Here is a 21,437-nt window from a genome sequence, read left to right as displayed (position 1 = left end):
TTGTGTTTTATTTCTAGATGAATAAGAAGGGAATTTAGGATTAAGATTAAGATGCATTTATTAGTCCCAAACACATGCACAGACATGCACAGGCACACTCATGCAGGTAGGGACATTAAGCCTCTGCTTTTGACCCATGGTGCAGGACACACAGAGCAGTGAGCGACCATGTACGGCGCCTGGGGAGCAGATGTTGGGGGAGTAAGGTGCCTTGCTCTGGGGCACTAGACAGGGTAGGGAGAATCCTCTTGGATTTTTGGACAGATCAATCCAGAGACCTTTTCTGCCCATAGTCCAAGTTTCTGCCACTGATTTCAATTTAACATTTAAAAATACTTAATATGTGCTTCAACACAATTTGAGTGGTAACAAGTGGGAGAATCATTCCAGGGGCCAAATGTCCCAAACCCTACCCCGCCCTGGTTGTTTGAATGAATTGTCCCCTGACCCCAATATGGATGTTGCTCCTCACCAGGTGGAGATGTGATGGAGAGACTCCAACAGTTCTTGGCACAAAGCATAATGGGAAGCGTCTGTCAGTGCCTCAGACCTAATAAAGGACGCAGGACGTAATTTCCCATAAACATAAAAACAAACAGTGAACATCTGATTTTCCAACCGGGGCACATCATGGTTATGATGTGTGTGTAATAAAACAATATCAATAGCAATGTAATTTCCCAACTAGCAATATAAAAAAGGCTCAATAATAAGCAATATAATTATTATACGTTGTAAGATCTTGGAATAATCTAATCGTATATCGAATGTTATATAATCGAATAAGTTGTCAGATCTGGTTACAATGGAGGAATTAAAGTCATTATCCAACGGTCAAAATAGCTCTTATGGTCACATTGGATGCTCTGAAAAGTATTTTTGAATTGGAAGATGTGAGTTGTGAATATAGTGTGTGACACCTGATTTAATAATATCTAGTCATATTGCACTTCTCAAAACATAGTTTCAAAGTGCCTCACAAACATAAAAACACATACAAATACAAAAATATATCAAACAAATAAAAACTCAGTGAGAAAAACAAAATGAACTGTGAGTATGAACGGTTGTCTGTGATGTTTTCCATGTTGTTTTGTTTTTATTAATGAATTTACCTCTCTCCTCATAAAGAAGAGTTTAACATGACAACCTTCACTCAGGAGCAAAAATCAGGAACCGAAGTTCAAGTTGAAATTAAAATAATAACGTGATAATCATCGACTGATGCAAACCATTTTTATCTTGATATAAATTTCATGCAGCCCTATATTATTTATGACTGTGTGACAACCATCTGTTGCATGTTCATCTATTCATCCTGCACCATAACAACAAAAGACGTTACGTTAAATATTGGAGCAAACACCCAGATGAGCTTTTGGTGTTTCCTCCACTGTCATCATCTCAAAGGAGACTGATGGACTTGTTGAAATAATTGAATGACAATTTGTCAAAGCCGGATCAGTCCATTTTTGGAAAGGTAGTGTGGTGGGAGGTGTGTATATCAAGCATCCCTCTCCACAATGGAAGAGAAAATAAATTCCTGAGATAGAAGACCGACTCCTAAAAATGTAAATAAAGACAGTCTCTCATTTTAAATCCACTAAAAGCTCAGCGAGAAACCGACCACTGACGAAAAACCCACAGCGCATGAACCACCACCGCGCAGGAGTGGTACAACCAAGCCCGGAGCTTGGGCTGCTGAGAGGGGGAGTACATTCACTTTTTCACCGCTGACGGAAACGCAATGCCGGGGGAGGAGAGAGGATAAAGGAACAGACCGAAAACCACAGGGAAAACAACTGACAGTCTGGGTTATATGTTTCCCCAAGAGTCTGCGAGATGTCCACGAAGGCAGAGCAGTGTAAGTACATATCTGTGTGTGTGTGTGTGTGTGTGTGGGTTTCCACCTGTCTTTACATGAGGGTGAAGCTGTGATGTGATTCGGGGGGTATTTAACCATGGGAGCGGATGAGGGGAGCTGTCCTTGGTGATGAACGCGCGGTTGCCAGGGCAGGTTGTTGCAACACGTCCCCCCCCCCCCCCCCTCTCTCTCTATCTGTCTCCCTCTCGCACCGCAGAGGATGACTGGAGGCTCGGTGCTCACACACACATCTCTCCGTCCATCGCTCCGTCCAACTGCAGGGTTCACAGAAGAAAAAGAAAATGTCATAGCAATAAATCGAATGGCCGTTTGTGTATTTGATTGATTGACGTGGCTGCATTTGGGGGGGGTCGAGCTGTGGTGCTGCTGCTCTCAAGGTCGACCCAACAAGATTCTCCCACCGAACAATATGGTGGCATTAGAATGATCGATAACGTGGGTTTGATCACACGGCGCCGTGAAGGCTGCTGATGATTGCCTCCTCCTCCTCTTCATCAACACCTTCATCATCACACCCCCCTCCCTCGGTTTGCCTTGGAACAGGTGGAAACCAGCGCCAGCCTCTGCTTCCAAACTAACCCTAACCCATCTGGACTGAACGATCCTGGCAGACTTTATTTTATTAAGGAATTGCGCACGTAATTGAATTTAAAGCAACTAAAATTGCAAAAATGTGAGGTAAAAGTTGAGTGTTGCTAATGTTGTTTATAGGCAAATGACAAGGCTAATATTAGAAAAAGATGAAGCAATATGTTGTTCTACTGCCAAACATCATACCGGCAGTTATCTGTATTTATCTTAAAAGGTTCTAAAGACTTGTTTTATCAAAATGTTAGTGAGGACATTTCATATCAGCCCACCATCAAAGTGCAATTACATTAGACTAGTGTACTATTATTATAAGGTATTGACACAATTTGATGCAGTCCATGATAAATAGCTAATCCTGTTTACACTTGAAAAGATTTTCTCACATTATTATAAGTATAGTACATACAGTCTCCTTATAACACCACATTTAAATTCACTAGATCCGAATTTTCATCTGGCGCTGGATGGCAACCCATTTTTTGGGAACTGCACCATTAGAACTACACCCCATCTCATAATGTTGAAGAAAACAAAGTTCCTTGATTTGCACCCTGATCCATATCCATAACACAATTTTATGGAAATCAGTTAAGCAGTTGTTGCATTATCCTGCCAACAAAAGCGGACCAACATATCCTTGACTCCTCATCCTTCATCCCTCAGGGAAGAGAGGGAATCATGTGTGATACAGCGCTGTACCACAGCTCAGTTCTCCTACCACACTTGCACACAGCCAGCTGCTTTATTTTTATTTTGGGGGTTTGTCATTTACAGGTCAGAGAGGAAGCTAAACATCGCAGCCCAAAGTCACAGAATATGGGTCAGCGATCACCAACACCCAACATATCTGAACCTTTACTTAACCAGGCGAAAACAACAAATAAAATGCTCAAACCCAAAGACAGAGACTTGAGGGAGTTAAGTTCCATAGAACTCCACGCTGAAATGTCTCTCGGTGACATTTGTGAAGGGAATGAGTGACCTCTTCCTCGTGTTCACCCTCGAACGCAATTTCCCAGCTTGTCTCGGGACTTGAGCCGCCAACCCTTTGTGCACGAGCGTGTTTCTGTAAGCCATAGGTTACTGCCTCCTCCAGGGCCTCCTGTGACCTCGCCGCTATACCAAAAAGGTCACCTGAAGAAGGCCAGAGAGCCATGGAATCACAGACTCTTTGTTTAAAACATCCAAATTACATGCAGTCGGGTCTTGTCGTGGAGAAACAACAACAGATGTATCGATTTATGCATGTTTGCCTTATTCTTGTGCTCTTTGCTCACTGCAACAGTCTTTCTAGTGTTGATTTACTTGTTACTCTGCTTTTTATTTTGTCTAGTTGCCTCTAAGATACGATACTTGCAAGAGTATCACAACCGTGTGCAACACAATATTTACCCAGTGCCCTCTGGAACAGACATTGCAAACACACTGAAATACTTTTCCCAAACCCTGCTCAGGTAAGTACCCTGCTTTAGAGCCAACAGGTGAACCAACAGCCTGTAGAATGTTTGATATTTAGCGTCAGGAGAGTTCACAGTACAGTGCCAACTTTCTCAAAGGGAAGACAGTGACACCATTCAGAATTTACTACATCAAAAAGGAAGTTATAGGGAAATGCCTAGCTCGTTTGACTGATATAAGAGTGTAGCAGATTGATCCTGAAGTTACATGGTTTGTGTGAAAGTAGCAGCAGAGATAGGCGGCTCAGTGGTGTTTATTGATTCAGCGGCCGACAGCTAGATTAACGCTTCCGGGGGGTGGGTGGGCTCTAGTGTCCTTTCCAGAGGGAGGCGGAAGGCAGGTCTTCCTGCTCTGCCGTCGCAGGGTCATCCTGCTCCTCTGGGTGCTGTGAAAGCCAGAGGAAGGAACAACATGTTATTTCCTCCTCAAACACAGGTCAAGTAGGCGGCCATTTTAGACACATCTAATTTTCATCATGTGTCTTTTTCCTTAGCCTGAGCTTCTTTCAAATTAAAAATAGACAGCGGAGATAATTACTTTTTGTTGTCATCTGGCTTCATAAAGAACTCCATTGTTGTTGTGACTTATTTGTTAATTTACAAATAAAGGGTGTGATTACCGAAGGCTGCACTTGTTTGTCCCACTTTTATGATTAATACCAGTGTAGGGTGGTATCTATTTGAGGTTCACCCACTGAGTATCCTGGAGGCTTCGTGCATTGCTGAAGGGCCGTCCTACACCAGCTTCCTGTTTTAAATCCTGGGCTCCAACCGATGATCTTTTCATCTGAGTGCGAATACAGTCGTTCACCATAATGCCACTGGTTGCTCGATATTATCCTGCAGAACAGCCTCTTTGCCTGAGGGGGTCTGGTTTCCTGAGCAGGGGGGGGGGGGGCGGACGGACAGACGGACTTCAGGATTATCCATCCACCTGTTCCTTCTGAAGTCCAGGGCGAAGAAAGAGAGGAGAGGGTTATCAAGTGGGACTAGTCAGCCTTTAAGAGGTTATGTGTCATGTTCTTGGAAAGACAAAAGCAAAACAGCCGGAGGAGGTGTTTGCTGATTCATACGCTCATTTTTGGGTTCAGCACAGGTCAGGGCAGAAAAAAGGGAAGATGCAATTCGGTTGGCCTCCTTAAATATGAGGTATAGCTTCCCGTATTTCTCCAAGTCAAACCGAGCTCTCTGCTACAGTGAGCCTCACTGGCTTCGAGCCAAACTGTACCACCCATGAGAACGACTGCAACGGGCCGCAATCATCCACTGTTTAGCTACGGTTTAAGATTTAGCACCACACGCTTGAAATCCTGTTTCTCAGATGAGTCTTGATTACAGATAGACACATAGCCAATGACCTTGTATTGACAGCGCAGGGACTGACAGTCGATGTACGTCATGTGTCTGTACCAGTGCATTTCTACATGTGTTTTATGTGTCGTATAACTCTCGTGTCGTTCTGTTCGTACGTATGTACATGTTCAGCGTACGTGTGTGAGCGTGTCTTTTTATATGTCTATGTTCATTGTTCAAATTGATGATGTTTTCTATATGATATATGGGCAGTGAAAAAGTCATACTTTGAGATACAGTCCGTTGTCATGCTGGTGGAGTTTGTGCTGCACAATGACGCAGCGTCACGAATGAATCTACGCGGACTTAAATCTTGCAGAGTATAACTTTGAGGGGATTAGGTCAGAAAATGTTAAATTCTGCTGTTCACGTATAAACTCAACATTATGCATCTAATGTTATATGTTAAAAAAAAAATGCTTATGAAATCCCCTTTCTCACTTGCCATGAATGCTATGACTCTTTTTTGAGTGACCTTCCAAAAAAACAAAACAATACAGCAGCATTTATAATCTGGGCTCTCATGATAAATCCCAATCATTTGCCTGATAGAACAGCTTAGCTCTTTGATAATGTGCAGTAAAAAAAAAAAAGAGCAATGCTCTCTGGCCCCCACCCTCCCCCCTCCTCCACCCTAGACGCTCCCACACTCAACCCCGACTAGTTTTTTGCTTTTTGTTTTTTCTCCCCCCCCCCCCCTTTGAAATTGAAAATGTCCACCACCTTCCCCCCGGGGACAGCAAACACAATTGTCCATCTTGCATTAGCTCACAAACATGATGCCACCAGTCATCTCCCCCTTGATACAACCTATTTCCTTTGTCATTATAGTTTCTCCTCTACAGTAGATTAGTTGTTACATTTATTTTAGAAACCTGAATCCATATGCCTGTTGGATCTCATTATTTCTCCTGATGATACTGGTGCAGTATCATAACGTATGCATACGGACATTATTTCTCTGGTGCAATAAACATGTGCTGTGACCTAGGAGCACTTGATCTAACCTCACACACATGTTTATTACTGGCTGAAGCATGTTTCAAAAGTGTCACCTCTGTATTTTCCCGAAACAATTTGGTGTCACTCCCATCCTTGACAGCCCCACTAAAGACAAGGAAATTTCATTTTAAAAAAGAAATTCCACGGCTCATTGGCCAATTTTTTTTTTTTTTTTGCATAGTGGCCACCAATGACCTTGCTGATTGGAAGACGGCAGCCATTGAGGGACAGTGATTTGCGCTGTCCCTCTTTGGAGAAGTATGGGGTTGCCACTGAAAACATGCCATTTTTTATATTTTTGCTCCTTGTCACCAGATACGCATGAGATGCAGTGATCATTGCAGTTTGTGCTCATGTTTTTTTTGTTTTCCAAGTGCAAAGGCAGACAAAACGAGATGAAATTGAACTCGAGTCACTCTGAGCAGACAAAGCAGGGAAAAATTGCCCGTGCCTTCAGTACAGTCAAATAGTGAGACACTGCATCCTATGTGGGGTTTATCTGGGTTTGTTTTTTTCTATTTACGCTGTCTCTGTAGTGCCATTTCAATGTAATGTGCTGTTTTTTTGTGTCTTTGTTGTCTCTTTTTTTCCCTTGTTCCCCCTCCTCTACCCTCCCTCCCCCCTACCCTCCCGCCCCCGGAGCAGCATTCTGTCCCGCACAGGCAGGAAGGAGAACCAGGAAGCTTCCAATTTGGCCGTGCCCATGACCATGTGTCTTTTTCCTGTGCCATTCCCACTCACCCCATCTCTAAGACCACAAGTCAGTTCCATCAACCCTACAGTTACTCGCTCCCTCCTTTACAGCGTTCTGCGCGATGCCCCGTCAGACCGCGGGGGGCAGGGGCAGCAGAGTCGGGACGCTCAGCTCTCAGAGTACCCCTCTCTGGACTATCAGGGCCTCTATGTGACCCTCGTGACCCTGCTTGACCTGGTGCCCCTGCTGCAGCACGGTCAGCATGGTGAGTCAAGGCCCCAGTGCACCACTGTTTGTCATCATCATCCCCCCGAGCCGTCTGGCCTGCATGAAGCCACTGCAGCTTTTTTGGCCTCTTTTGTAACGGGAAGAGAGAAGTCCTGCTGAGGATCTTGAGGGATGCATGGGGTGATTGGGAGCACGCTGGATCCTGTCAACCTATTCGTTCATAAGCCATTGGATACACCAGACATAGGCTTTCTCTTCTGTGTATCATACTTGACTGCATGTTTGTTATGTAAAAGTGCGAGAAATGTTTGAACTTATGTTGTCACGTGAAAATATATATAGTTAAATGAAAATCACGCGTGGGTAAATGCAATGTTTAGCGCACAGCTGAGAATGACATAGTTCCACACTGTTTGCATCACAGTCAGTGTTCTTATTTTTCATGAATATTTTACCACTGTTAAAAAAAGCTCTAAAGCATGAAAATCCATCTCCTTGACTAGATTGCTCCACTTCTCCTGTGGGCAAACTTTACATCACTGGCTTTTAAGGAAAACTTTACTGCCCTCATCAGAAGATCAAATTGCGTTTTATTTTTGAACTGTTAAAACTGTTAAATGACTGAATTTTTCATGTGATGTCTGTGGCTACATACAGTATGTGAATACTGTATGTGCAGTTTATTGAATAAGTGTCTGTATATCTCTGTCTCTTTTTGTGCCTTTTCCCTTTCTCATCAGATCTGGGACAGTCCATATTTTATACAACAACTTGCCTCCTGCCCTTTCTCAGTGATGATATTCTCAGCACTTTGCCCTATACTATGATCTCCACTTTAGCCACTTTCCCCCCTTTCCTCCACAAAGACATCATTGAGTACCTGAGCACATCCTTCCTCCCAATGGCTATATGTAAGTATGATCCATCACATGATAATGAATGCAACATAATCAGCCCCTGTAAACATTGAACTCAACCCATCATCAGTGAAAAATGCAACACAAATAGCAGTTGCTAGGAATTTAAAGGGATCGTTCACTCAAAACTGAAAATTCACTCAATGTCTACTCACCGCTATCCCGATGGTGGTTTGAGTCCACAAAACCCTTTTGAAGTGTCAGGGATCAACAGCATTGCAACCATATCGAATACAATTGAAGTAAATGGTGACTACTTCTTAAAACGTAAAAATAATAACAGAAATAATTCAGAAAAATGCTTCCATACTGCTCCTGTGGTGTCATCCAAGTGTTCTTAAGCCCTGACACTAAAATTAGCCTCGAAACAATGTCAGCTGGTATCCTTCCCCAAGGTGATGCTGCAGTGCCTGATCTCGTCTGTTTTGTGGATTCAAACACAAATGCCACGCCGCCATCGCCATAGTGGTGACTAGATAATTCGTGAATATTTCTTTTCTGTGTAAACTATCCCTTTAAGCTTTGAAAACCACCCAAATGTTCTATAAATGACATAAACCGATCTTCATTAGCACCTTACAGAGACCAGACAGTGATCTTTCCTTTTCTCTCCCTTGGTCTTCTGTAGTGGGCTCCACTCGAAGGGAAGGAGGTGTCCCAGCCTATGTAAATCTGTCTGCTTCCTCTATGCTCATGATTGCAATGCAGTACACCACAAACCCAGGTAACCCATGACACTGACCCCATTTGATGCATGCATGCAAATCTGACCTACACTCAAATGTCGTGTAGTAACGTGTCTGTGCCTTAACTGATCTCTACTTCTTTCCAGTGTATCACTGTCAATTGTTGGAGTGTCTGATGAAGCACAAACAGGAAGTGTGGAAGGTATGTCACCCTCTGGATGCAGAGAATAGACTGTATATAAAGATGGACGACCCGAATGCTCCTCAAAAGTGAAGCCAAAGCTTCTCAATCGCCATCTGGTGGCTGACTGTACTAGAGATTTTAAATTATGCCTCCTCCATGTTTACAGATCAGGCATGGACCAAATTAAAAGTCAAGTCATATGTTGAATAAATCTTCCTCAGATATGATTTCTGTCATTTTGGGAAGTTATGATCACACTATATGTTCATGTTTTCTTTCTCTGGTGAGTTTGGTTTTATTTATAGTCATTTGATGCTATTAAAAATGGTGAAATATTTTCAACGACAGATGACTCACGGTTAGTCGAGTGAGTGTATAGACAGGACTTTGCTACCGTTGATCACTACTGCGAAGACTCTGGCTCCAAATGAGCAAGATGGCAGCCTTCATATGTCCAGGATATATTTGTTGCCTTTCTGGGTCGTGGCAGGATGTAGAGACGCATTTTTCATCTTCTTATACAGTCTATGATGCCCACATATTGTCATCTGTGTAAAGCAGAATATAAGAGTTTCATTCCATGTTGAGATTTGTTAATTTATTTTATTTAACAAACAGTCTACTCTTTTTAAGGAGAAGTTTGTGTCTGTATGGTAAATATGTAGCTACAGCTAACTAGCTACTCTAATAAGCTAGCTCTTAGCTTGGCCTAGCATAAAGAGTGAAACAGGAAGAAGCTTCTAGACTGGCTCTGTTGAAAGGTAAACATATCTGACCTGCTTAAGTTCCCTAATGAACAAATTCTTATCTTGTTTGTGAAGAAAAAAACTGTGCTTAACGTTTATTGAAAATACCACTTATTATCACCAAGCTAGCCATTAGTCCCTGCTCGTAACTGTTGTGCCAAGCTAATCGTTAGCTATTGTGCTAGCTTCATGTTTAGCATACACATAAACAGACATTTTAAAACTCTTGAAACAGTTCTTTTGAAAATAAAATATAAAGGTTTTGTCATAGTTTTAAAAGCAACATGTAGCCTTTACAAATGGATATATGAAAATCGATTTGCTGCTAGCTCTATTCACTATTCACAAATATCTATTAAATGTATTACAATTGGACTTTAGTTCTTGTTGATGTTGTCTGTGTATTCCAGGACCTTCTTTACGTCATATCATATGGACCATCCCAAGTAAAACCTCCTGCCGTGCAGATGCTGTTTCATTACTGGCCCAACCTGAAGCCCCCCGGAGCCATCAGTGAATACAGAGGGCTGCAGTACACCGGTCAGAATCTCTCAATGTCACATCTGCTGCTTCATCCGTCCTTGAACCAACTAAAGGTCTAATCTCTCTCCCATTTTCCTCTTTTTTATCCTTCTCCCTCAATGCCTCTCCTCCTGGATCAGCCTGGAATCCCATCCACTGTCAACACATCGAGTGCCACAACGCCATCAATAAACCTGCTGTCAAGGTGACTTCAGTGTTAAATGTATAGAAAGACCCTACATCTTTTTACGTCTACAGTCTACAGTGCCTTGTCACTTAAACATGATTGATTAGCGGGGTGCTATGTGTTCAAACAGCTACCTCCCCCGAGAACTTGACTGGGAATGCATGTGTCAGATTGCCTAGCAGAGTTCAATCAGGCATGGTGGCGTTTTGGCTCTCTGTGAGCCCCTCTGTAAATAAATCAGTCCGTGCCCAGGCAGCTGCATGATATCATCTTCCCTTACACCAGGGTCGTAGCTGCTGCACTGCTTTATCTGCTGCCGCCTGCCTTTACCAAACTGTGCTTAAAGCTGACAAATAGAGAAGGAGCCTGGGCATGGACAGAGGCCAGATTTCAATTACCAGGAGCATGGGGGGGGGGGGCTTAATTGGAAGTAGTGACCCCGCGCAGCCCTTCAGGATGGGGTGACATCAAGCGAGCGAAGTAAATTACAGTGCACCATCTGAACATCGTGGCCACGAGCGTTGGGGGTTTCACACAGGGCCAGGCACAGGTTGCGAGGGACTGGAGTGCAGCATATGCACGCAGCCATGCACACAGAGGTTCGGGGAGGCAGGTATAGGTGTCGGACGATTCCTCCGGCAAGACACTACACTCTGAGAGTAAAGCTGCATGTGAGACGGCACATGATAAAGGACACTTTGGACAGTTAAGATGTTTATGAAAATGAAATGTTAGAAGGATAAGTAGGAAGTAGGTATTCTTCTTTTTTTGTGGAAGTTGCTGTCACTATCCTAAAACAGAACCCACCTGTCAATATATTGATCATTTAAATGCTACATACATTTTCTAACGCTTCCAATGTAACTTTTGCAGATGTGTATAGATCCAACTCTTTCTGTTGCCCTGGGAGACAAGCCCCCTCCTCTTTATATATGTGAGGAGTGCAGCCAGAGGATAGCAGGGTATGTATACATGTATGTATGTTTCACCTCGTTTCTCCATCTCCAGATGCTCCCCCGACTTCAATAAGATGCCATTCCAAACATCACCCACTGCCTGCTCGTTATTCCTCTCTTTAACCCAGGGGACATGCATCGCCATGGTTACGTAATTCCCTTGTGCCGCTAATGAGATCATCATCACAAAAGCACGCAGCCAATTTCTTCTCTTTTCTCCCTGTAACTGTTGCAACAGAATGAGTGAACCAAATACAGTAGCAGGATTGTTCTAAAGGTCTCTGGTTCGGATGGGTAAGAGTGTCCAACCAGAAAGAATACTCCAGAGGAAGTGTTCTGACAATGAAGCAGGCAGGAGTCCAAATGTGTGCATGTGGGGATGGTGGCTGGCTGAGCGTGGCTCAACAATCTTAGATGCAGGCAAAAACAACAAAAGTTAGATTCAGGTGAACAGTAGAAAGTTTTTCTACGAAGTGGCAGGATTTGTGGGGAAAAGGCCACATGGTCCTCATACACAGCCAAGTTTGTTGCACTTAGGTATGTAACAACACCTATGAAACAGTTGCAGAGGAAAGAGGGCTGGGCAAACAATGCACGGAAACCTCACAATAACAACAGCAAAACCAACTAAGTATCCATATTCTTCACTGGGGCATATTTGAATTACATGACTCAGTTTTTGTTTATTTTATCTGACACTGAGAGAAAATATATTGTGTTATGGCTGTGTGGAAAGTGGAGACTGCTGTGTAGACACAAGCTGGACATGTATATACACTCTGAGGAGCCCTTTGCCTATACAACATGTAATGTTTACACATTTTTCCAGAGACCACGCTGAATGGCTTGTTGATGTTCTCCTGCCCCAAGGTGAGCGCCGCAAACTAGAGTGTGTCAAAGCTTTAATATTAATTTGTCACAGACTGTCACATACAAACATACACAATAAATATTATAGACATAGTGTAGCCTATATATATTCAGTACTTAAAATAAAGGAAAGTTTGTGGTGCAACAATATAATACAGAGGATAGAAGAAAAGATAGATAAGAACGATCTTCAATGCTGTAGGTTATTTCAGTTGAGTTTCATGTATAGAAGCTGCTGATATATTCTGTATGTATAGTTTCATTATTATTTTGCAATAATTATGACTTACAAAAGCCTTGAACATTGTTGTTCATTTCTCTTTACAGCAGAGATATCAGCCATTTGTCAAAAGAAGGTAAGATATTTATACTGCAACATGAACTCTAATATCAATGTCTACTCATGGTTTTCTTTTATCTATATTTACAATTATTTAATGAAATTCTACCTTTAACTGCAAAACCTTAGATGAGCCCTCAAATATAAAACAGTACATATTTGTAATTGTTTTATCACTGTAAACAGAAACAATTGAATTGGTTAACCCTGAATATACTTCAAGATCTATTAATGTTTCCTCTAAGATCCATAGCAAGGTCATTTATTTATGAATCTGAAAAACTGAAGTGGCTCAGTAAAAGCCAAATCATTTCAAATAAATGTTTGTTTGCGGATGTCAAATGCGCGGCCTAAGGCAGAGCTGCTCCTTGCTGGTTTGTACTGTGACAGGGGGAAACCTGAGTTTGAGCCGGTCTCGGGTATTCCCGTCAGGCCGAGCAGCTGACTGATGTTGTCAGGGGAAACAGCTGGTCCCTGTTCTGTTCTATAATCCACAGCCTCCCTCTCTGATCAGGCTTTGTCCCACCTATTCCAGAAAGCTCTTTAAAATTCCCACCTCGGTTTCACACGTGATCCGACAGGGCTCTTCATCTGAGAACAGCTACTTAAAATTACACCATGATACCAAACATAGAACAAACTTCAAACAACAACAACATCATAAGTAACTTTTTTCTCTCGCTGAAAGCTTTGACAAGTGAATGAGTGGAATCGCCATCAGAGGACAGATATCTTAATTTGATAGGGAGCACTGCATCCCCCTAATGGCACAAGATTAGAGGCTGATCAGATTAGGATGGCTCTCTAGTGCCATGCTTTTTATTTTTAGAAACCTGAGACACCATGGGGACGCATAAAGACATTTTCTATCGCCACAGATGAAGACAGATCCAATTTTCCTAAACAAATGCATATTACAAAGAGAGATATTAATTAGGAGGGTTATTTTTAGGGGCTTGTCGTGAGACATCATTGGCTGCTGTACTGTGATTGTTGATTGTTGTTTTTTTGCCTGCTGCTGAGAATAGAAATTAAGATGGTCCCTTCTTCTCCTCCTCCTCCTCCTCTTCTTCCTCCTGCTTTCACTTGTGTTTCGGCCCCGCACTATAGAACTGTAGCTCTCATGTTAGGCGGGCCGTGGTCACCTGCTTCTCGGCCGGTTGCTGTGGGCGCCATGGCAACCGGCCTGTCCGCTACTGCAAGCGTTGCCATGTCAACCACCACAGCAGTGAGGTGGGGGCTGCGGCGGAGACCCATCTGTACCAGACCTCGCCCCCTCCCATCAACACACGGGAGTGCGGAGCGGAGGAGCTGGTGTGCACAGTGGAAGCGGTTATAAGGTACATTGACAGTGTTTACACTAACATATCCCAGTTACAAGACAGAAGACTGTAACGTTGTGAATCACGTTTTTATATTAATATAGACCACAATTAGGCAGGAAATTATATTAATAATATATATGTGATGTCAGGATATCTTAAGTCTATTTTTATTTCTCTCCATCTCCTGTGTCCTGTGCTTTTCCAATCTCACTCCCCCCATCCACACAGTCTTCTGAAGGAGGCAGAGATTCACGCAGAACAGCGAGAGTTTGAGATGAACCGGCGCCGTCAGATGGGCCTGTCCGCCTCCCACCACTCCCTGGACAACATCGAGTTTGATAACAAGGAGGACGACCAGCACGACCAGCGCCTCCTCAGTCAGTTCGGCATCTGGTTCCTGGTGTGTAATCACAAGCTGTTACTGTGTCTTTCAGAAACAGGGAGGGAGGGTTGAGATAAGAATGTGTACTGTACTCGGCCTCTTATCGCTGCTCTGTTGAATGTATGTTTCCCTGACTGATTGCTGTGACACGTGTCCTAGGTGAGCCTGTGCACCCCCAATGAGAACACACCTACGGAGAGCCTGGCCCGGCTGGTCAGCATGGTCTTCCAGTGGTTTCACTCCACTGCCTACATGATGGATGATGAGGTTGGAAGCCTGGTGGAAAAGCTAAAGCCTCAATTTGTCACCAAGTGGCTCAAGACAGTGTGTGAAGTGCGCTTCGACGTGATGGTCATGTGTCTGCTGCCCAAACCGGTGGAATTTGCCAGGGTAAGGTCAACACCAAGGTCAACTAAGCATACATCATATGATTTATGAATTATAGAGGATGCCCAAGGGCGAATATGAACATCATGACCATGCAAATACAGACAATACTGATCCCCACTCCTATTTATCTTAGTCATAGCACATGTTAACATCTGCACATGTTGACAGTGACATCATCAGGATCTAAGTGAGGACTGAAGTTTATTAAAATGATTCAGGGCAGGTCAGGATCTTATCTAAGTCGGTCTGTGCTGTCTTCTCCCCAGGTGGGAGGTTACTGGGACAAGTCATGTAGCACAGTGACCCAGTTGAAGGAGGGTCTGAACCGCATCCTGTGTCTGATACCTTACAACGTCATCAGTCAGCCGCTGTGGGAGTGTTTTATGCCCGAGTGGCTGGAGGCGATCCGCACTGAGGTGCCCGACAACCAACTCAAAGAGTTCAGGGAAGTTCTCAGGTATTTCCACCTCCTAGAGATGATTCAATATTATTGTTGTTGCTCATGTAATAGAGTCTTTTGATATTGCATGTTAACAGGAGTGAAGATTTAAAAGGTGTAAGCTACTTTTTGATGTGCTTATTTTGAAGTGTAGCAATTAACTGCAAATCTCTTTGATTTCTGTATTTGCTTGTGTATTTTTCTTATGCTGCATAAGATGGAAAATGCACAAAACATAACAACATTGCAGCTAGAATAGTTATTGTTTGATTATAGATGCATTTCTGAAATAAATTTCTGATATTTGTCTGAACTCCACAGAATTAGTTTAGGAAGAGTCTTTTCCAAAAATAATATATCCTCTGAGTTTCAGCAGCCAAAAATAGAGATGTTTCAAAAAATGTTAGTGTCAGTGGTTTATATTCTAATGACCTATGCATAATGTAACAATGTTTACTAACCTGTAGAATACAGGATGAATGCAGCAGCAATAAAGAACCGGACCATTCAGTTCCTCATCCAGACCTCTATCTGGCAAGTGGGCTGACGTTACCCCCAAAGAGACAGGATGGGGTGCAACTGCTCCCGTGCCAAACGTTCCACTTTTTCCACTGATTTCTCTAATGAAACTACTTAAATTACTGTCAAAGAAATTAAATACAATATTTTGGGCCATACCACATATAGAAGGGGGCGCCCCCCCCCCCCCCCCGAGTGGCGCAACCGCCTATGTCGCCTGTAGGAAAGTCCGGCCCTGTATATATGTTTTCATAAACAAAACCACCAGCTGAAGAAGACATAGTGTAGCTGCAGCCTAAGGACAATTAAACTGCATCACCACATCATGAAACAATTTTGAAGATGACAATAATGATGCATAACAGTATCTGACAATGAATGTATGCTGTATAAATATATTTACATAAAGGTATTATTCTCGTCTTCCTTCTCCCTGCAGTAAAATGTTTGATATTGAGCTGTGCCCGCTGCCTTTCTCCATGGAGGAAATGTTTGGCTTCATCAGCTGCAGATTCTCTGGCTACCCAGCGTCTGTGCAAGAGCAGGCTCTGCTGTGGCTGCATGTAAGTAGCACATGTACAGACACACACGCACACACACACACACACGAACAAACTAACGCACATGGTGTCATGGGTCCAGTTCACATCCTGGGGTTCTGTCCACAGCGAGTGTGAATTGAACAGGCTGTCAGAAAGTGTGACAAGTGTGTGTGTGAGTCTGGGCAGGCGCCCTGCTGAATATGGATCTGGGTCGCAGAATGAGACAGAGAGAGATAGGAGGGAACTTGTCTCTCATCGCATATGCAATCACAGCTTGCTGCCCTGTATACATGGATCAATTCAAGTTTTCTGTCACCACTGCGATCGAGAGATTGCATGAATTTACACACATTAAATGGGTCACATTCAAATCAGAGAACTGGTGCTAAGTTTGATTCTACGCATTATTTTCTGTATGGTATAGCTCTGTTATCTCTTGATGTTATTCAGGTCATACATTTATATTTAAGGATCAGTTCACCAGAGTCAAAAAATACTTATTCCAGTGATTTTAAGCTATGGATCCTGCTTTAATGTCTTTTGCCCTGGTTTTGAAGTATCCATTTTTCAGATAATCCTTTTTAAATGGATATGATTGTGATTTTGGTGCTTAAAGTATAAAAAAAAAAATACATTTAGAGTTTTCATAATTTTCCTTTAGAAAAAAATTGTTCCTGATAAAATCTGTCCACTGCCTGTTCTGTAATTTGTTCTGAGTAAGTGGGATAATATTTCTGAAAAGCGCATTGCTATGAAAGATAATCTAGTATAATTAGAAATGTATAGAAAACTTTTGAGCTCCTCTGTGTATAGACCAAAACACTAGCTGCATGCTGCATATTATATGTTTTTGTTTGTGATGTTGTGCAATTGAAACAGTGAGTTCTGTGTGGGCGTAGGTGCTGTCGGAGCTGGACATCGTTGTGCCTCTCCAGCTACTGATCGGGATGTTCTCCGATGGAGTGAACTCTTTGAAGGAGCTGGCCAATCAGAGGAAGACACGTGCCTCCGATCTGACTGGCAACACTGGGGCTCGCAGGGTGAGGACGACAAAAATAAATACAAGGATATCAGGGATCGCTGCTAATTTTCACCTCTTGTCATTGCAGTTTCACCTCACTAATATGTCAGAGATTGTTATAACACCTTTCTTGATATCTCCTGTCTGACTGTCAGATGCCTGTTTATGATACGGATGTTCACATTCTGTATCTGGGAAGTACTGCACTATATGTTGCCATGGTAACTCCTAATGACTAAATATAGCTCACTGAAAGGGCTTAATTAAACTTGACAGTGATGTAGAATTGTCACTGAAGTTTATCGCCTAGAAACTCTGTAGTGATGTGTCATTACAGGTAAAATGTGAGGAATTCATTGTTTGGAGACTAAAAAACTATCAAAAGCGAAAAGACTTCTGAGATTTTTGTCAAAAACATGTATTTGACTCTGTACAATGATGCATTTTACGTTTGCAGGTGAGTGTGGTGTCAGATCCAGGACGCCGTGGGCAGCACAACACGCTCAGCCCGTTCCCCAGCCCCTTCAGGAGCCCGTTCCGCAGCCCCCTGCGGTGCAGCCCCTTTAAAAACCTGGGTCACGCCGCCGGCCACTGTGCCCTGGATCTGGATTGTGATGATGACGACATGAACCTCGGTTGCTTCATCCTCATGTTTGACCTCATCCTGAAGCAGGTGACCTTATAGTACTGATGAGAAGTAACAAAACAATACACGTACATGTGTTTTTATATAATATTTGAAGTGCGGGATGGTGATAATATTTAGACAATATTCTAAGACTGAGTTGATTAAATAGATAGATAGATAGAGTACTTTATTCATCCCCGAAGGGAAATTAAGTCGTCATAGCAGCCGGTACATTTGAATACAATAAAATACAATACAATAGAATAAAAAAAAATATAAACAAGAAAAGCAAGAAAAATGTCCTAACACAAACCCTGCAATACTGTATTATGTCACCAAAGTATATCCATGGTTGAATCCTCAATATCCAAATATGCACCACACGTAGTTGACTCATAAAAAGGAAAGTGACACACAGTTCAATGACAACAGTGCCCAGAGGCAAGACCTTGACATTTGCATATGACGCTCCACTTTCTGTGCCCCTGTTTTTACTGTCGTCTCCCCCGGCCATCCCAGATGGAGCTCCAGGACGATGGTGTGATGCTGGGTCTCGACAGCAGCCTAGGAAAGGATATTGTGGGCATTGTCAACAACGTCTTCCAAGCTCCGTGGGGGGGCTCGCACACCTGCCAGAAGGATGAGAAGGCCCTGGAGTGTAGCCTGTGCCAATCCAGCATCCTGTGCTACCAGCTGGGCTGTGAGCTCCTAGAGAGGTTGACCCCCCGGGAAGAGATACGCCTGGTGGTGAGTCACACAGCATGAATTGTTCTGCACCAAATATAAACAGGTCCTGTGGGTTAAGCAGGTAAAGCTTTGATGTTCATCAAACATGATAGAAAATATTAAGGGGATGTTTTAATGTTTCATTCTCCTGCAGGAACCCACGGACAGTCTGGAGGAAACTCTGCTCCTGCCTCAGATGGATTTCTGCATCGGGGCAGAGATTAGGAATGAGGGAGGGGACAACCCAAGTGGCACACACACTGACAACCCCAGTAACCCCTCCCCTGATGACGCAAGTATGTACTGTACACGGTGTGGTTCAAACTAAAACGATTTTATATAAAATGTAAAAAATATCATTAATCCTTTGAGGAATACTTCCACCTCTCGGGAATTTTACAAATTTGGTTTCTCTCATCTAAACTATTGAGGGCATTTAAAGGAGTAACTTTGTGTTCTAGTTGATATCACCCTTCAATCATGATACAGTAAACATGTAGCTGGAGCCAGAGGCCAATTAGCTTAGCACAAAGACTGGACTCTGGGGGAATCAGCAAATCTGTCTCTCTCCAAAGTAATAGAGTCTGTCTCCCAGCACCTGTATCGCTCACCATGTTATATTTCTTAAGAATGTAAAGCTGCTGGTGGCTTTTCACTGCTCCACAATTGAGAGAATCCTACCATACTGGATCACAGTGCGGTGTGCAGCAGACAAACACGCTTTACAGAGGGTTATAAACAAAGCAAAAAACAGAATGGAACTCAGTGGAGCACAAACGTCTGCCAAGGGCCTAACAGTTCCCTAAACATGCCAGATTTTTTAAATCAGCATTCATGAGCTATTCTCCAAATAAATTCATACATACATTCTCATATCTCGCAAGGTTTAAAGAGAGTGAAAAGAAAATCCTGTATTCCGTACCTAATTTGAATGGATTCTTCCCTGACTCATAACACATTCTTTATCAGTCATTAATCTTTGTCTCCTATGCACTCAACTGGAATGTTGATTTATTTCAAACACTATATGGTCTTTTTCCTTCCAGCCATGAAGAATAACTTTGACAAGAAATTCTCCTACCAGCAGCTCCCTGTGTCTCTGAAGCTCATATACACCGTCCTGCAGGTACTTCTTAATAACCGAATAAGATAGACTGAGGCAATAAATCATGACAGCATTCAAGAATGTTTTTTTTTAGATTTATTTGAGTGCACCTGTGGCCCACTGTGACTCAGTGTCTCCTTTATATTCAGGAAATGTCCAAGTTTGAGGAGCCTGACATATTGTTCAACATGCTGAACTGTCTGAAGATCCTGTGTCTCCATGGAGAGTGTTTGTACCTCGCCAGCAAGGATCACCCCCAGTTTCTGGCCTACATCCAGGAGAAGATGCTCATCCCGTGGTGTGTGCTCACAACTCCCCTTCGGTCATAGAAAAAAAAGATCATTGGATGGAAATATCTTTGCTCAGCTGTTGATTTATCCAACTTGTTGATGGTCTATTGTGCATTTGTCCATTGTGTCCTTTCTGTGTTTCAGTCTGTGGTCCATGTTGAAGTCAGAGTTTTGCCAGTTAGCCTCCCTGGCTGTACCCCAGCTCCTGCACGCCCTCTCTTTAACCCACGGGGCCGACATCTTCTGGAACCTCATCAACTCAAACTTCAACAGCAAAGACTGGAAAATACGATTTGAAGCAGGTGAGAGACAGAATAGTTACTTCTGCTTCTTTCAGACATGCACTGAGCTCCTGTCAGAGTTAGTTGCTTCATACATTAGTCAGAGCTTTCCCTGCCAGCCCCTGAGCAAAATGTCAGCAGATTGACTGAGTGAGCCCATGTGAGAATACCATAGGATTATTAGTTGAATTCACATCGAGTGAACGGGCATGTTGGCAACATGTTTGGATGCAAAACTGAAAATAAAACAAGGAATAAAAATATCTCAAAATGATATCGTAAAGTTCAGAATATTTGGTTCCAGATGTTTTCTGAAGTTCATGTCTGAAAGTGGCTTCATTGTAATGTGTAGAATTATATGAAATATCTGCAGCTGCTGACATCTTAATGATCATGAACTGAATGTGGCCTCACATTAAACACACCATCAAGCTCATTATGATGCGAATAAAACGTCCTCACTGAGTTGTTTTATTTTCATTGTTAACGAGGTGATTGTTGTTTTATGAATGAATTGATAGAGGACGACCCCCAGTTTGTTTATATAATACGCTTCCTAAACCATTTCCTGCCTGCTGAAATCTCCCTCTTGTGTTGTCATGGTTACCATTGGGCTCTTCCAGGCAGCGATGGGGAATTGTGGGATTAATAAGGTTTTCTCGCCTTGTGATTGGCAGAGAGGATCTGTGTGACCTTGAGACAGAGGCAGAGGAACAGTCCTCAGACTCCGTGTATGGATGGAGGGGAAACAGTGTAACCAGAGTAATGGTTGATCCAAATACACAGTTGATTTTTTTTTAAAGGTTATTATTAGCCTATTGTGGATATTAATACTTAAGGAGATTCAGTTCATCTGTCTGTCTGTAAAATGTCAGGTGTCATATATCATGAACATGAGCATGTATCTTACTTATTATAAAACCCTGTTATTAGCGTTCAAACAGATTATTTAACTGTGGTTGTTGTGAATCATGCTAAAATTTAGATTTCTGTGGCTTTCACTGCTCTGGCATGATGTTGTCGCACCCACACTGACACCTAGTGGTCAACACTTGTCAACACTGAGTGGGTGAGAGTTTATGGATCTCAGAAGAAAGTGTCTATTTTTAGGTTTTAATCTCGGTCATGAAAAATAAAGCCAACAAGTACCGGACAGAATTATAGGAATACA

General features: G+C 42.7%; 1 protein-coding gene across 3 annotated transcripts in view; it reads left to right on the top strand.

Annotated features, from left to right (window-relative positions):
- Positions 1-1,737: 1,737 nt before the first annotated feature.
- The window catches only part of LOC133962520 (protein unc-79 homolog), a 34,635-nt gene continuing 14,935 nt past the window's right edge, over positions 1,738-21,437 (top strand). For 2 of the 3 annotated variants that reach the window (XM_062398152.1, XM_062398151.1), the window contains exons 1-20: positions 7,408-8,121; positions 8,756-8,851; positions 8,960-9,015; positions 10,154-10,283; positions 10,406-10,470; positions 11,326-11,414; positions 12,238-12,278; positions 12,606-12,634; positions 13,729-13,958; positions 14,172-14,343; positions 14,485-14,715; positions 14,982-15,172; positions 16,113-16,236; positions 17,115-17,255; positions 17,694-17,909; positions 18,384-18,611; positions 18,745-18,886; positions 19,637-19,716; positions 19,845-19,993; positions 20,130-20,287. In XM_062398152.1, coding sequence (XP_062254136.1) covers positions 8,034-8,121; positions 8,756-8,851; positions 8,960-9,015; positions 10,154-10,283; positions 10,406-10,470; positions 11,326-11,414; positions 12,238-12,278; positions 12,606-12,634; positions 13,729-13,958; positions 14,172-14,343; positions 14,485-14,715; positions 14,982-15,172; positions 16,113-16,236; positions 17,115-17,255; positions 17,694-17,909; positions 18,384-18,611; positions 18,745-18,886; positions 19,637-19,716; positions 19,845-19,993; positions 20,130-20,287 — 2,656 coding nt within the window. In that variant the 5' untranslated portion in view covers positions 7,408-8,033. Of the gene's footprint in view, positions 1,865-3,809; positions 3,931-6,933; positions 7,248-7,407; positions 8,122-8,755; positions 8,852-8,959; positions 9,016-10,153; positions 10,284-10,405; positions 10,471-11,325; positions 11,415-12,237; positions 12,279-12,605; positions 12,635-13,728; positions 13,959-14,171; positions 14,344-14,484; positions 14,716-14,981; positions 15,173-16,112; positions 16,237-17,114; positions 17,256-17,693; positions 17,910-18,383; positions 18,612-18,744; positions 18,887-19,636; positions 19,717-19,844; positions 19,994-20,129; positions 20,288-21,437 lie in introns of those variants that run through there. The other variant, XM_062398153.1, reaches the window with a different exon arrangement.

The sequence above is a fragment of the Platichthys flesus genome, chromosome 10, assembly GCF_949316205.1.
Source record: "Platichthys flesus chromosome 10, fPlaFle2.1, whole genome shotgun sequence".
NCBI classification, from domain to species: Eukaryota; Metazoa; Chordata; class Actinopteri; order Pleuronectiformes; family Pleuronectidae; genus Platichthys; species Platichthys flesus.
Note: the sequence above shows the minus strand (reverse complement) of the source record. Positions and strands in the feature narration are given on the sequence as shown.